The 15,817-nt window shown below is 45.3% G+C and overlaps 1 protein-coding gene across 1 annotated transcript; it reads left to right on the forward strand.

Moving 5' to 3' along the window:
* Positions 1 to 863: 863 nt before the first annotated feature.
* On the forward strand, positions 864 to 1,970 carry LOC125524600 (uncharacterized). Its single transcript, XM_048689635.2, has one exon. The coding sequence runs from the start codon at positions 864 to 866 to the stop codon at positions 1,968 to 1,970; it is 1,107 nt and encodes a 368-aa protein (XP_048545592.2).
* Positions 1,971 to 15,817: the final 13,847 nt, after the last annotated feature.

The following is a 15,817-nucleotide window of genomic DNA, read 5'->3' on the forward strand; positions in this document are numbered from 1 at the left end:
AGTTTGTCTTCTTGCTTTCTCCTATCTATATTATTGTTTTCATTATTTTTTGGAATGTATTTAAAATTCAAAGCATTAAAAAAAGAACTTCGGGAAAATCATGAAAGCTATTTAAAATGCATGAACAATGTTTTAGTCTGTGATCTCTTTAAAAATTCATGAACATTCTCTAAAGTTTTGGGAACATTGTTTAATACTCCCTCCGTCTTGTGTAAAAAACGCTCTTATATTATGGGACGCAGGGAGTATGTACTACTTGTTTTAGAGAAATTGTTTTTGAGAGAATTTATCTTTTTTTTGAGACATTCGAGAGAATTTACAAAAAAATCTGGCTCAACCCCGGAATGGGCCCATGTATGCGCCTAGGCAGGCTATACCCCGGAATGGGCCGAACCGAGTGCAAAACAAAACAAAAAAGAAAGAAAGAAGGGAAGCAGAGGGCGGCGGCCACACCAAGATTTCGGCGACCACGGAGGGGCGGCGCGTCTCAACTGCCTTATTTCTAGCCATACGGGCGGCCCGGCAACTCAAGCAGTCCACGGGCGCGTGGAGCACGAGAGCGGCGGCGACGACTTCGGCGACCACGGCACGGCAACTCCGGTGAGGCTCTCTTGTGGAGTAGTGCGCTCGTCATGGTGGTTCTGCTCCGACTCGGGGTCTAGCTAGGCACTCTGCCATTGCCTATTTGCAATCCGAGCCCGGCTGGGAGTCAGGTTAGATCTGTCGCCTCCTCCTTGCCCTTCCGTTTCTCTATAAATTTCTTCTCCTCTACTGGCAACCTCGTAACCTCCATCAGAATCAAAAATTCAATCTTTATATCCAGTTATTAGTGCGGGAAGATTGATAGGAGGAGTCGAGGAGACATGTCCAAGCGTCAACACTCGCACCTCGACGGCGACCTCACCGGGAAAAGGCCGCAGCGTGCGCCGAAGAAGCACCTCTACCTAGTGCTGGATGATTGGGACACGGGCTTCAGCATCTACAAGGTTGATGCTGACACTTTGCAAGATACTACCTGCACCAGCGACGTGCAGTTTGGGTTCCCTGACCCTCCCGTCCTCCAGTTTCCCGTGCCAGTACGCCATCTTGGCATGAGCTTCACGGCCTTTGGTCACAGCATCTTCATCGCCACCAACCCACACTGTCCACAGACTCCCATCCTCGTATATGACACCGAGATAGCGGGAATCACCATCGGGCCAAGCCTACCACGTTCACTGCTTGGTGGCATTGACATCTCTATGGCCACCGGTGATAAGTTGTATGCATTGACATCTCGCCATGACGGCGAGCAGCACTCTTTTGAGGCCATGTCATGGGCAGCCACGGGAAGCGATGAGCTTGAGGATCCACGGCCAGCCATGGATTGGTCCTGGAAAAGGGTGCCATCGCCACCGCCATTTGCCATGGATGATATAATTTCCTCTTACGTGCTGCACCCGGACGGGAACACCATATTCATGTCTGCACACGACAGTCTTTATCAACATGTTCCAAAGGGTACCTTCTCATTCGACACCAAGCGTTCTGAGTGGAGGTGGCATGGGGAATGGGCTCTGCCTTTCCAAGGGCAAGGCTACTACGACAGCGAGCTAGGCACATGGATTGGGCTCCGTAAAGACGGGTACATTTGTGCCTGTGAAGTCGCCTCCCACAGCCGCGAAAGTGCTGTGCAGCCATATTGTAAGATTGCGAAGGAGAAGTTGTTCCTCAAAGTCCCGGAGCGGCGGCTAGCAGCAACAAGGGCCAATCTCGCGTACATGGGCAACAGCAACTTTTGCCTTGTCGAGTGTGTGCAGCGCGAGGGAGTGGAGCCTACGTGCATCGTCGATTGTTGCGTGCTCCATATGAGCACGTTTGGGCTTAAGTATGATCATAGGGGAGAGCTGCAAACCACGCGCCACTGCTCTACCTCTTGTGTAGTGTCTAAGCATATCCTGTCCTTTTCTCCTGTAGTGTTCTGGATGTAAGAGGTGCTTTGCTTGTTTTATGCAAGACCTGCTGTGTAATCTTGATGTAAACTGCTGTGATATGTGGCACTACTATGAAGAGAAATAAAAAGAAGTTGGTTCCCTTTTGCAATTTTCTTGAACCTGAGCCCAGAGATGGTCACATCACATGTTTCAAGAACTAGAAGCGGTGTACTTTTGCTGCTTGCAATATCACGATTGACAGGGATTACAAAAGGTGGTGCAACTAAAGAAGTGTTTATTCAATTTTTTCCTCCAAAGATTAGATAATCCTGTATCTAACTGCCATGATCACTCTTTCGCAACTAAGAGTCTAAGATCCCCATGTCTAGTCACTATATCTTATTTCAGGATTAGTGGCAGGGAAGTGTCTAGTCATCTCTCCTTGGGTAGTCATCAGAAAAACAATGGCAGGGAAGCAGGATTAATGGCATGGATAGATAGGTAGAATAAACCTTGAACGCAATACCTGTGTTATACGTGACTAACATTTTTTATCAAGTCCTCATGTACTACCTTATATGTTCATGCATAAGGAATTAGGATTGGATGGAACCCAAGCTTTTCAATATTGTTGCAGATCTCTTTTTGGTATAAAGCCTGAAATTGCCAGCGGATGGCCAGTGAGCTAAAAAATGAAAGAACGGGTCATATGCTCTCCTCTTAAAGATAGGACGAACAAAGAACAAAAAGCAGTTAGAAACGGCATAGTGTCGGCTGTCAAGTTGTTTGCATGACATGGCAGATTGATTTAAATGCAGTAACAACTTAACAATGGCCTTGGGCATAAGTTATTCCGGAGGAACAGTAGACCAGGAAGCATCCTTTCTTGCAACTTACAACCCTTTTTTCTATTAGCCCATAAGATAGAACCACACACCAAAAGTTATAACAGCATCCGCCTCCAGGTTAGAAATAGCTTCATCCAGAATGTCAGCCCGTCAAGTAAGAGCATCTGAGCATTTGAGAAGGGCATTTTAACTCTTTCTGGGCAGCACACAGAGATCAGGCAGCAATTTGAGATGGTTGTTCCATGGCTGGTACAGATCATCCTCTTTCCTTATCTTCTCTTTGATATTCTCATTTTCACATTTCTGATTGTTTGCTGGTTTATTTTCTTTTCAAAAAATCCGGTGGTCAATGGCAGGTTTGGCCTCAATCATGAAGAGTTGAAGACCAATCCTTCCAGTGCGGATTTATTTATCTTTTGAAGCTACGGCCGTGTTGATGGATCATATAGAAGGTTCAGTGGTAACTTTTTAAATTTGTTCAGCACAAGTGTGCATCCATACACACACATACATACTTCATAGCGTTTCTTTATTGTGTTATTGTTACCGTTTACCAACTAGTGTTGGTTTACTCTCATAATTGACCCAACACATTGCCTTCAGTTTGCAGATACAACAAAACACTTTTATTAGTCTATGATTCCCTAATATTCAGATTTATTCATCCCCATAAGGATAAGTTAAGTATTGTCCATTGCATCGAGAGGATTCATCAAACCATGACTCTCTGTTTTTGGTTTCGTAGTTTCTGTATCTGACATCCATGAATTGTATTATTTGACATCCACTCACTCAAACTAATTATGTTTGATATATCACTTTATTAATGATTTACTGGATCTTCGATTGTTGGTGTACCAAATTTTTTAATATTGTGATTTCGGCCAATTACCATTCCTGTTTGGTCTGTGTTTGATTAAACTCCATTCCCCATATACTTTTGTTTATTTTGTGAATAGGCTGCATACTCTTTTGTTTATTTTGTACATGGACAGGGATGCGGGTTTAAGCTGCAAAATATAAACTCAACAGTGAGTTATCAGTTCGGTTTTCTATATTTCATTTCATATATGTTTGAGTGCCAATGATGATATGGTTCAGGGAGACAATTTAACCCTTTTCTTTTCTTGATCAAGTTTTTAGGCTTCAATTGGTCTACACAGTTTATTTAAATCATGAACCTGACACTCTTTGGAGTAGCCAACTGTGTATCTCTGAATCGCCAAGTGGCGGTTCATTGTAGCAATCGACGCAGCAGAGACAAAATATGATAAAGATAGTTTGCTTGCCAGCTCTATGTTGGCAGTGGAGGTGCTGTTGGAGAGCAAAGCCATACAGGCAACATAGGTGGTGCTTTTTATAAGTTAAGCTGAGCTGTTCAAGCCGTTATTCCGTAGGTATCTTCCATAAGAGCACGGCAAATTAATAATTGATTATGTTAATCCAGGAAATATGATTTTACCTTAGTTGCCTCTGTATACCTTGAATCTTTAACTAAATATCCACTCTTCCTATTTAACCATCAAAATATTACGATGTTGTGTCCTTTTGTTCAACTATACGCATCCACGACAATTTCGACAGCACCATGCGTGAGTTACTTTCCTTTTTTAGTTGCTAATAATCTACTCTGGACCATGCATTTTAAATTCCAATGCATGTCTAACAGAAGATCCTGCCTTTAATTCATAGTAGACATAATCCATTGTCAAACACTCAAATCTGTCCAAACATTAAAAAAAAACTATCACGCTGTGAGTCCATTGGTTGGGAACTTGGGATATACTAATTTGCTGTGCACTTTCTTATGCTCTGAAATGAAAATCTCATGTATTAGGATTTGTTCCCTGGCTTAGATATATGGATGTAAGTATGCTGTTGCTGGAGTTAGTAGTTCTCGAACCTCCCCCTCTCTTTGTTCTCTGGATTATCAGAGATCAGGCTTTAATTGTTTTATATAATCTATTTTTGAAGTGTGGTGGGTTTGGGAAATTTCTGGATAACTCTCTTCCTCTCTAGTCTGTACAATACATATACTGGTTTACATGGGCCATGTGGGCCAGATTCACACATATACAGCCCAACACTCCCCCTCAAGATGGGTGATAGATATCTATCATTCCCATCTTGTCACACGCAGAATTACACTCCTTGACACTTAAACCCTTAGTTAAACAATCAGCCACTTGTTCTCTAGAGCTCACATAACTTATCCTGATTATGCCATCATCTAACTTCTCCTTGATGAAGAAGCGGTCTATCTCGACATGCTTGGTTCTGTCATGCTGAACTGGATTATTAGCAATGCTGATAGCTGATTTATTATCACACCATAACCTTAGGGGATCCTTCCTTATTACCTTTAACTCAGAGAGAAGATTTCTTACCCATAACATCTCACTCAAGCCTTGTGAAATAGCTCTATATTCAGCTTCAGCTGTTGATTTGGACACCACTGGCTGCTTCTTACTTCACCATGACACCAAGTTTCCCCCAACAAACACACAATAACCAGAAGTTGATCTTCTATCATCCAAACAACTTCCCCAGTCTGCATCACAGTATCCATCTATATTAAGATGCCCATTCTTCTTAAACCATAGCCCCCTTCCCGGATTACCCTTCAGATATCGAAGGATTCGATAGACAGCCTCTAAGTGTCCACTCCTAGGATCATGCATGTATCTGCTCACCACACTCACTGCATATGAGATATCGGGTCGTGTATGACATAGGTAGATGAGCCTTCCAACAAGTCTCTGGTACTTCTCCTTATCCACTGGTTCCCCAGATTCAGCACATAACTTATGATTCTGGTCAATAGGTGTTGAAGCAAGCCTACACCCAAGCATGCCTGTATCACTAAGCAAGTCGAGAGCATACTTCCGTTGTGACAGAACAATTCCTTTAGGGGGTCTAGCAATTTCTATACCAAGAAAGTACTTCAGTTGGCCTAAATCCTTTACCTCAAACTCCTTGCTCAGGCTCTTCTTCAGTCGTGATATTTCCACATCATCATCTCCGGTGATTATAATATCATCCACATACACCGCAAGGATTGTAATCTGACAATTTGAGTGCCGGTAGAATACTATATGATCCCCATTGCACTGTTTATATCCCATATTGCACACAGCACGTCTGAATCTATCAAACCATGCTCGTGGAGATTGTTTGAGGCCATACAAAGACTTCCTTAACTTGCATACCTTTCTTGATGTCTCGGGCTTTGAGAAACCAGGTGGAATCTCCATGTAAACTTCCTCATGTAAATCACCATGCAGGAATGCATTCTTTACATCTAACTAATGCAAAGCCCAACCAAAGTTAGTGGCACAAGAAATTAAGGTTCTCACTATGCCCATCTTTGCGACAGGTGCAAAAGTCTCATCATAATCAATCCCGTATGTCTGACTATAGCCCCTAGCCACTAACCTTGCCTTGTATCTTTCTACCCTTCCTTCAGGAGTCTGCTTCACAGTATACACCCATTTACAGCTAACCGTTCGTTTTCCTGCTGGAAGAGGTACAATATCCCATGTCTTGTTCTTTTCAAGTGCTCTCATTTCCTCCAACATTGCCTCGTACCACTTTGGATCCTGCTTTGCCATTTTCCAATCTCTTGGAGTCACCACAGATTGCAATGATGCAATGAATACTTTGTATCTCGGAGACAGAGATGTATATGATACGTAATTAGCTATGTCATGCTCAAAACCATACCTCTCTGGAGGTTTTCCAGCTCCAACCCGGGTTCCTTTCCTCCAGGCAATAGGCAAGTTCATTGAATCGTTTACATTAGATGGAGTTGGAGTGGCACATGTCTCACCATCAGACAATTCAACAATTTCAACACTTGTTGGAGCCTGTTGCTCCCCCTGCACATGTGTGTCACTTGCTATTGGAGATTGTTGTTGTTGCTGCTCATCTTGTAGTTGCCTCCTGGTATAGACCCTTAAATTTTCTTCCTCATTTGGCTTTCTCCATTTCTCTTCAGTCATAGGTTGCCTCCTGGTATACACCCTTAGATTTTCTTCCTCATTTGGCTTTCTTCATCTCTCTTCCCTTGCATGACATGGAATTGAACTAACCACAACTCTCGATGGTTCATCTTCCTTTGTCCTTGGTGGTTCACTCCCGCCCTCTCGACTAGCACCACTCATGCTAGGAGAGTCGAAGTCAAATAACGAGCTGAGATCCATTTTTTCTCCATAAAACGGTTCAGACTCCCTGAATGTCACATCCATGCTCACAAATGTTCTCCGCTCGCTGGGACTCCAACACTTGTATCCCTTCTGACCAGATGGGTAACCTATGAAGATGCACTTTACTGCTCGTGGATCCAATTTTCCCACTGAGGGTCTATGATCCCGGACAAAGCAGGTGCATCCAAATACCTTAGGAGGAACTAAGAATTTGTTCTCACCTAGTAACATCTCACATGGCGACTTCATTCCAATCACCCTTGACGGCATCCGGTTGATGAGGAATGTAGCTGTCATTACAGCCTCACTCCACAAGAATTTTGGCACGTTCATTGTATACATTAGTGACCGAGCAACCTCCAAAATATGGCGATTCTTCCTCTCAGCTACTCCGTGTTGAGGTGGTGTACCCGGACAAGATGTTTGGTGCAATATACCTTGACTTGATAGGAATGTGACAAACTCCTTATTCACATACTCTGTCCCATTATCTGTCCTGATCATCTGTATCTATGTATTGAACTAATTTTTCACATAAGCATAGAAATATTGAAAGCATTTAAAAACCTCATCCTTATGCTTCATAAGATACACCCATGTCATACGAGTATAGCAATCAATGAATGTAACAAAGTACTTCATTCCAGTTAGAGAGATAACAAGACATGTCCACACATCTGAGTGAACAAGCATAAAAGGGGAAATACTCCTAAGACCCTTACTCACATAAGATGTCCTTGTGTGTTTACCAAACTCACATGCATCACACACAAGCTTGTTCTTATCCACCCCACACATTACATCGGGAAAGACTTTACTCATCTTCTCAAAAGACATATGTCCCATTCTACAATGGTGAAGCATTACCTTTGTTTCCTTTTCTCCCATCATTGTTGCTAACATCGTAGACACCGCATTATTTGGCACCTTGCGATCCATGTACCATAGCCCATTACGCCTGGTTCCAGTCCCAAGCCTCTTCCCCGTTTGCCTCTCCTGAATTAGACATAAATAGCAGTCAACTATTACTCGACAATCCACATCGTCAACCAAAGCACTCATTGACATAAGATTGACTGGAAAGGCAGGAACATGCAAAAAAGATGAAAGTTTAATAGATGGTGTGCATTGTATTGTGCCAATGCCTTTAATGGGTTGTGAGGTGCCATCAGCAGTTTGGATAGTCTCCTTACATGTGGGTGGATATGGAATATATGACTCAAATTCCATTGATGTGCCGGCAACATGCTTTGATGCCCCCGAATCTAATATTCAATCAGGATGTGATCTTTGTGAGAGAATAGATGCATGAGCACAATGTAACACCCTCGATGCGGCTATAGCTCCCACGTGTCGAGGCACGACTTAGAGATATAACCGCATTGAAAGCAATGTCGCAAGTTAGGAAATCATCACAAACATCCCATGTAATAAACAATAAAGGGGAGATACATAGTTGGCTTACACTCGCCACGTCACATCAAAGTACATAAATAACATCCATCAAACAGACACTCATGGCCCGACTACGGCGCCAAAATGGAAAAGAACCCAACATGCGACAAGGCCCTGAATCAAACCCCAACTAGGCACCACTACTGATCATCGAGAAAGGAAACATAATAACGCTGAGAGTCCTCGTCGAACTCCCACTTGAGCTCGTACTCGCCACCTGGAGCGGAATCACCTAGACCTGCATCTGGAGTTATAGTATCTGTGAGCCACAGGGACTCAGCAATCTCACACCCTCGCGATCAAAACTATTTAAGCTTATAGGAATGGATGAGGCAAATATATGTGGAGCTGCGGCAAGCAACTAGCATATATGGTGGCTATCTTATACGCGAAAGAGAGCGAGAAGAGGAGGCAAAGCGCGAGCGAGAATCTAGAGGAACAACCTGCGCAAGCATAACTCCAACACCATGTCCACTTCCCGGACTCCGCCGAGAAGAGGCCATCACGGCAACACACTCAGTTGATTCATTTTAATTAATTAAGGTTTAAGTTATCTACAACCGGACATTAACAAATTCCCATCTGCCCATAACCGCGGGCACGGCTTTCGAAAGTTCAATCCCTGCAGGGGAGTCCCAACTTAGCCCATGACAAGCTCTCATGGTCAACGAAGGAATAGACCTCCTCCCAAGACGTTCCGATCAGACTCGGTATCTCGGTAACTCAAGAAATTTTGACAGGTTAAAACAAGACCAGCAACACCACCCGCTGTGCCGACAAATCCCGATAGGAGCTGCACATATCTCGTTCTCAGGGCACACCGGATAAGCTAAGCGTACGGGAGCCAACGTAACCCAAGTTGCCGAGGGACGGCCCCGCACGGTGCTCTAGGTTGGACCAACACTCAGAGGAGCACTGGCCCGGGGGAGTAAAATAAGATGACCCTTGAGTCTGCAGAACCCAAGGGAAAGAAAAGGCTAGGTGGCAAATGGTAAGACCAATGTTGGGCATTGCTGGAAAAGCTTTAATCAAGGCGAACTATCAAGGGGTTCCCATTATAACCCAACCGCGTAAGGAACGCAAATTCCGGGAACATAACACCGATATGACGGAAACTAGGGGGGCAAGAGTGGAACAAAACACTAGGCGAGAGGCCGAGCCTTCCACCCTTTCCAAGTATATAGATGCATTAAGATAACATGGCAATATAATGATATCCCCAACAAGTAAATAAATGATGTTCCATCAAGGAACGGCCTCCAAACTTCACCTGCAACTAACAACGTTATAAGAGGGGCTGAACAAAGCGGTAACATAGCCAATCAACGGTTTGATAGGACATGGTGGGTTAGAGGTTGACATGGCAATTGGGAGGCTGACAAGCAAAAGGTAGGCATCATAGCATTGGCAAAGCAAGAGCGAGCAAACTAGCATAGCAAAGATAGTAGTGATTTCGAGGGTATGATCATCTTGCCTGCACAGTTGTCAGAGTTGACTGGATCCTCACAAGCAAACTCAACGGGCTCCTCGGTAGCGAACTCGTCTCCCGGCTCTACCCAACAAGACAAACAAGCAACAAGGATACAATCAACCACGTGCAAGACCAAGCAATATGATGAAAAGATGATATGTTATGCGGGATGCGATGCGGGATGCAAAATGCAAGATATGACAGGAAATGCATGAACCTAGTCTCAACTTGGAATTCCAAGGGTGCTGCTGGATAGAGGGGATGAAATCGCTTGAAAACGATATAAAGATCATTGGAATCGGAGTTACGGTTTGGAAATGGCAAGCGTTTTAAGATATGACACCGGTCTGCGATTTACAGCAAGTAGACATCTAAACGCAACGAAATGAACATGCTACAGCCACCAAACATGACAACAAAAGACATGGCAGGGATGCTCACAAGATGTTTAACAAAAGACTAGCACTGATCCACGTCCAATTCATCCATTATGAGGTTCAAACAAGCATGGCAAAAACGCAAATGCAAAACAGATTCCAGACTTAGTGAAATTAACGCTAGTCTGAAATTTCAGATCACGATGCCCTCTTCGGAGCAGCAAAACAACATGATACATGACCTGAACATGACAAGTAAGAACATGGTATGGAGCTACTAAACAAGCTTAACAAAAGTCCCAAAGTGACCTGGGGCCAAAAGGGATCACAAAATATATTAACGGGCACACGAACATAGCTAAAACACAATCAGTTTTCAAACTTTGTGAAAACTGAGACATGCTGAAATATAACTCACGAAGGCATGTAAACGAGCTCGATGCACTCACCACGGTGCAAGTCATGGCAAGTCAAGCATACAGCCATTAAGAAGGCACAAAATACAAGCTAGACATGGTAAGAACAATGGCATAGCATACACGGATCAACTACAACAACGCCGGCAAAATCGCAAACGAGTTGGCGATCTGCCCAGATTCACCATGAAGCAAAAGTAGAGCTCGATTGACTCAAGCTAGGGTGCACCATAATTGCAAACAAAGACATGAATGGATAGATCATAACATGAGTAACAAAAGCCCCTTACTGATCATCCTCAAAAGAGGCACGGATCATTAGAAAACAAGCTGAACATATGGCATCATGAACTAAAATATCCCAGACTTAGTGAAAACAACTAAGTCCCTGAAAACAGATTTACCGGGTGCCTCACTTTGCAAGCTTGCACAAGTCACCACGCACATCCTAAAAATGCATGGGTTGCACCTATGGAAAGAAGACGAAATCCTTAACAAAATATATGAAGGACTCACAGGCATAGCATGCACACAATAATCATGGCAAAAATGACAAAAGTCTAAGATGAACTAGCAGATCTGACAATTAACTCACGAAGCCTCCTTCTAACAGCATTTTGGGCATCAACATGAACTCAAATGAAAATGACGCAATGGAATGAAATGATGTACTCGTCGAGACGAACATTTTGATATATCATATGTCCAAAACGGAGCTACGGATGCAAAGTTACGGGGCCTCGAACAGAGCAACTTGGATCAAGAATTTCAGGAGTTAGAGAAAATCCACTTCGCGAAAATTAGGGTTATTGTAGCTGGATCTAGATCGGGCACTGTTCACCGAAGCTCGCCGGATCCGGCGCTCGCCGGCGGCTGGCGTGGAGGAGGCGGCCGGGAGGCGGCGGCGGTCGGCGGGGCCGGGAGGCGGCGCGGCCGGGCCGGCCTGGGGCGGCGGACGGCGGCAGGCGCCGGGGTCGGCGTGGAGCGGCCGGGCCGGGCGGCGGCGAGGCGGCCGTGGCGGCGCGAAGTCCGGTGGCGGCGGGGTCGAGCCGGAGTCGGGGAAGAAGGAAGGCGCGAGGCGGCGGGGAAGTGGCCCGCTCGGGCGGCGCGGGGGCCGGGCGCGGGCTTCGGGCCCGGCGGCGGTGGCGATGTGGTCCGTGCCACGTGGCACGCGGCGAGTGGCGGGCTGCGGCGGCGGACGCTGTCCGGCCGGGGGCGGACACGTCCGTCGGCGCGGATCTGAAGTTTTTTTTTAGACTAGGGTTTGGACGGGGAAGAAGATCCGAATGGAGGGGGTATAAATAGGCATAAGTAGAGCTAGGAGAGTCCAAATGAGGTGCGGTTTTCGGCCACGCGATCGTGACCGAACGCCCTAGGACATGGGGCAGAGTTTGGTGGGTTTTGGGCCAAATTGGAGGGGTGTTGGGCTGCAACACACATGAGGCCTTATCGGTCCCTCGGTTAACCGTTGGGGTATCAAACGAAGTCCAAATGATACGAAACTTGACAGGCGGTCTACCGGTAGTAAACCAAGGCCGCTTGGCAAGTCTCGGTCCAATCCGGAAATGTTTAATCCCCACACACGAAAGAAAGCTAGAAATGACCTCCGGATGAGAACGAAGCGCCGGAATGCAAACGGACAACGGGGAAAATGTTCGGGTGCATGAGACGAACACGAATGCAAATGCAATGCACATGATGACATGATATGAGATGCATGAAAATGAAAACAACACACGGAGACAAAGACCCGAACCCGAGAAATAAATATAACTTAACGCCGGAAACGGCAAGAGTTGGGGTACAAATTGGGAAAGTCGTATCTGGGGCGTTACAACACTCCACCACTACGAAAAGATCTCGTCCCGAGATCTAGGACTGAAAGAACTCCGGGTACTCAGAACGGAGGTGATCCTCGCGTTCCCAGGTAGCTTCACGGTCGGAATGGTGAGACCACTTGACTTTGAGAAATTTGATTGACTTGTTGCGAGTCTTGCGTTCAGTCTCTTCAAGAATAGCAACTGGGTGCTCACGATAGGAGAGATCTTCTTGGAGCTCAATGTCCTCGAAGTTGACGGTGCGGTCAGGAGTCTTGAAGCACTTTCGAAGCTGAGAGACATGGAACACATCATGAACATTTGCAAAGTTTGAAGGAAGCTCGAGTTGATAGGCGAGGTCGCCTCTCTTGCTGACAATCTTGAAAGGTCCGACGTATCTAGGGGCAAGCTTCCCTTTGATACCGAAGTGACGAGTACCTTTCATAGGAGAGACACGGAGGTAAACATGATCTCCGATCTCGAAAGCCAAATCACGGTGCTTACTATCATAGTAGCTCTTCTGGCGGGATTGGGCTGCTTTGAGGTTATCTCGAATGATTTTGCACATTTCCTCTGCCTCTGTGATTAAGTCATTTCCCAGAAGTTGACGTTCACTGGTTTCAGACCAGTTGAGAGGGGTACGACACTTCCTGCCATACAGAATTTCGAATGGGGCCTTGCCCGAACTTGCTTGAAAACTGTTGTTGTAGGAGAATTCAGCATATGGAAGACAATCCTCCCACTTCATGCCGAAGGAGATCACACAAGCCCTGAGCATATCTTCAAGAATCTGGTTGACACGCTCGACTTGACCGCTAGTTTGAGGAGGGAAAGCTGTGCTGAAGAGGATGTTGGTGCCCATGGCCTTCTGAAAAGAATCCCAAAACTTGGAGGTAAAGATGCTGCCACAGTCTGAAGAGATCACTTGAGGAATACCGTGCAGAGAGACAATTCGCGAGGTATAGAGCTCCGCCAATTGAGCTGCAGTGATAGACTCTTTGATAGGCAGAAAGTGAGCCACTTTAGTGAGTTTGTCGATGACAACGAATATAGCATCATTGCCACACTTGGACTTTGGAAACCCAGTCACGAAGTCCATCTCAATGTGGTCAAACTTCCATTCTGGAATGGCAAGAGGTTGGAGGAGACCAGCTGGCCTCTGGTGTTCTGCCTTCACTCTTCTGCAGACATCGCATTCATTCATGAACTGAGCAATCTCGCGCTTCATTCGAGTCCACCAATAAGCCTGCTTGAGGTCCTGATACATCTTCGTGCTCCCAGGGTGGATGGAGAGGAGAGAATTGTGAGCCTCATTCATGATCACTTTACGAAGGTCACCTTTGGGCACAACAATACGATCCTCGAAGAAGAGAGTGTCCCTGTCATCAAGGCGGTAGCACTTGTACTTGGACTGACTCTTGGCAATCCCAATCTTCACCTTTTTCACCATAGCATCAAGAAGCTGGGCTTGGCGAATCTGGTCTTCTAGGGTAGGAGAGACTTGAAGGTTGGCGAGGAAACCTTGAGGAACAACTTGCAGATTAAGCTTGCGGAAAGCTTCACAAAGCTCGGGTTGATAAGGCTTGAAAATCAGACTGTTGCAGTAGGCCTTTCTGCTCAAAGCATCAGCAATCACATTGGCCTTGCCTGGCGTATACTCAATACTCGGATTATACTCTTGAATCATTTCGACCCATCGAGTTTGCCTTAGGTTGAGATTAGGCTGAGTGAAGATGTACTTGAGACTCTTGTGATCGGTGAAAATGTCCACTTTTCTTCCCAATAGAAGATGTCTCCAAGTCAAAAGAGCATGCACAACTGCCGCCAACTCGAGATCATGAGTGGGATAGTTCTTCTCATTAGGCTTCAACTGGCGAGATGTATAAGCAACAACTTTCTTCTCTTGCATCAAAACTGCGCCAAGACCTTGGAGAGAGGCATCACAAAAGACCTCGTACGGTTTGGATTCATTAGGCGGAGTCAGAACTGGAGCAGTGATCAACTTCTCTTTCAAAGTGTTGAAAGCAATATCACACTCCGGAGACCAAACATACTTGACGTGCTTCTGAAGAAGATTTGAGAGAGGCTTCGCGATCTTGGAAAAGTTTTCAACGAATCTTCGGCAGTAGCTTGCGAGACCGAGAAAACTGCAGAGTTGCTTCACATTCTGAGGAGGTTCCCAATTCACAATTGCGGATACCTTCTTGGGATTCACGGAAATGTCCTTGGCAGAGATGATATGACCAAGATAAAGAACCTCATCGAGCCAAAATTCACACTTGGAGAACTTGGCGTAGAACTGATGTTCCCTGAGTTTATCGAGAACCAAACGCAAGTGCTTGGCATGATCTTCCTTGTTCTTGGAGAAAACCAGAATGTCATCGAGATAGACCAAAACGAAGTCATTGGTGTAGGCGTTGAAGATGAAGTTCATCATGCGAGAGAACGTCGGAGGAGCGTTGGCGAGGCCAAAAGACATGACAGTGTATTCATACGAACCAAAACTTGTTCTGAATGCTGTCTTGGGAATATCTTCTTCACGAATGCGAATCTGGTGATAACCCATACGGAGATCAATCTTGGAGAATACTTGGGCACCTTTGAGTTGTTCGAACAGCTCATTGATGTTGGGAAGTGGGTATTTGTTCTTGATGGTCTTTTTGTTCACCGGACGGTAATCAACACAAAGTCGGTCCGTTCCATCCTTCTTCTTCACAAAAAGAACACCACAACCCCACGGAGAAGTACTAGGCCGGATGAGACCCAATCTTTCTTGCTCATCGAGTTGCTTCTTCAGCTCCTTCAACTCTTCAGGTCCGAGCTTGTAAGGGCGTTTGCACACAGGTTCCGTGCCAGGCTCAAGTTCAATAACGAATTCAACTAGCCGGTGCAGAGGCATTCCTGGGAGCTCTTCTGGAAAGACGTCTTGATATTCGCAAACGACTGGAATTTGAGAGATGGCATCCAATTCACCCTTCTCATTGAGAGAAAACAGACGGATAGTATTATCCCGAGCGGCAAAGATAATTACGTCCTCGGACGAATGAGTCAATTGAATCTGTCTGGCTGCACAATCAAGATGTGCCTTGTGCTTAGAAAGCCAATCCATTCCGAGAATAAGATCAATATCCGAGTTGCCAAGAATCATTGGAGAACCCAGAAACTTGAAATCACCCATCATGATAGAAACATCCGGAACTATTGAAGTAGCCCTCATAGACTTAGCCGGAGAAACCACTCCCATAGGTTTACCCAACATTTGTGAAATGAAGTCATGCTTGGAAACAAATGATCTTGACATGAAACAATGCGATG

Source organism: Triticum urartu, chromosome 7A (assembly GCF_056163025.1).
Source record: "Triticum urartu cultivar PI428250 chromosome 7A, HENAU_Tu73, whole genome shotgun sequence".
NCBI lineage: Eukaryota > Viridiplantae > Streptophyta > Magnoliopsida > Poales > Poaceae > Triticum > Triticum urartu.

What these genes read in the sequence shown, in the direction of transcription:
- LOC125524600 (XM_048689635.2), top strand. Translation starts at nt 864, where the DNA reads ATGTCCAAGCGTCAACACTCGCACCTCGACGGCGACCTCACCGGGAAA.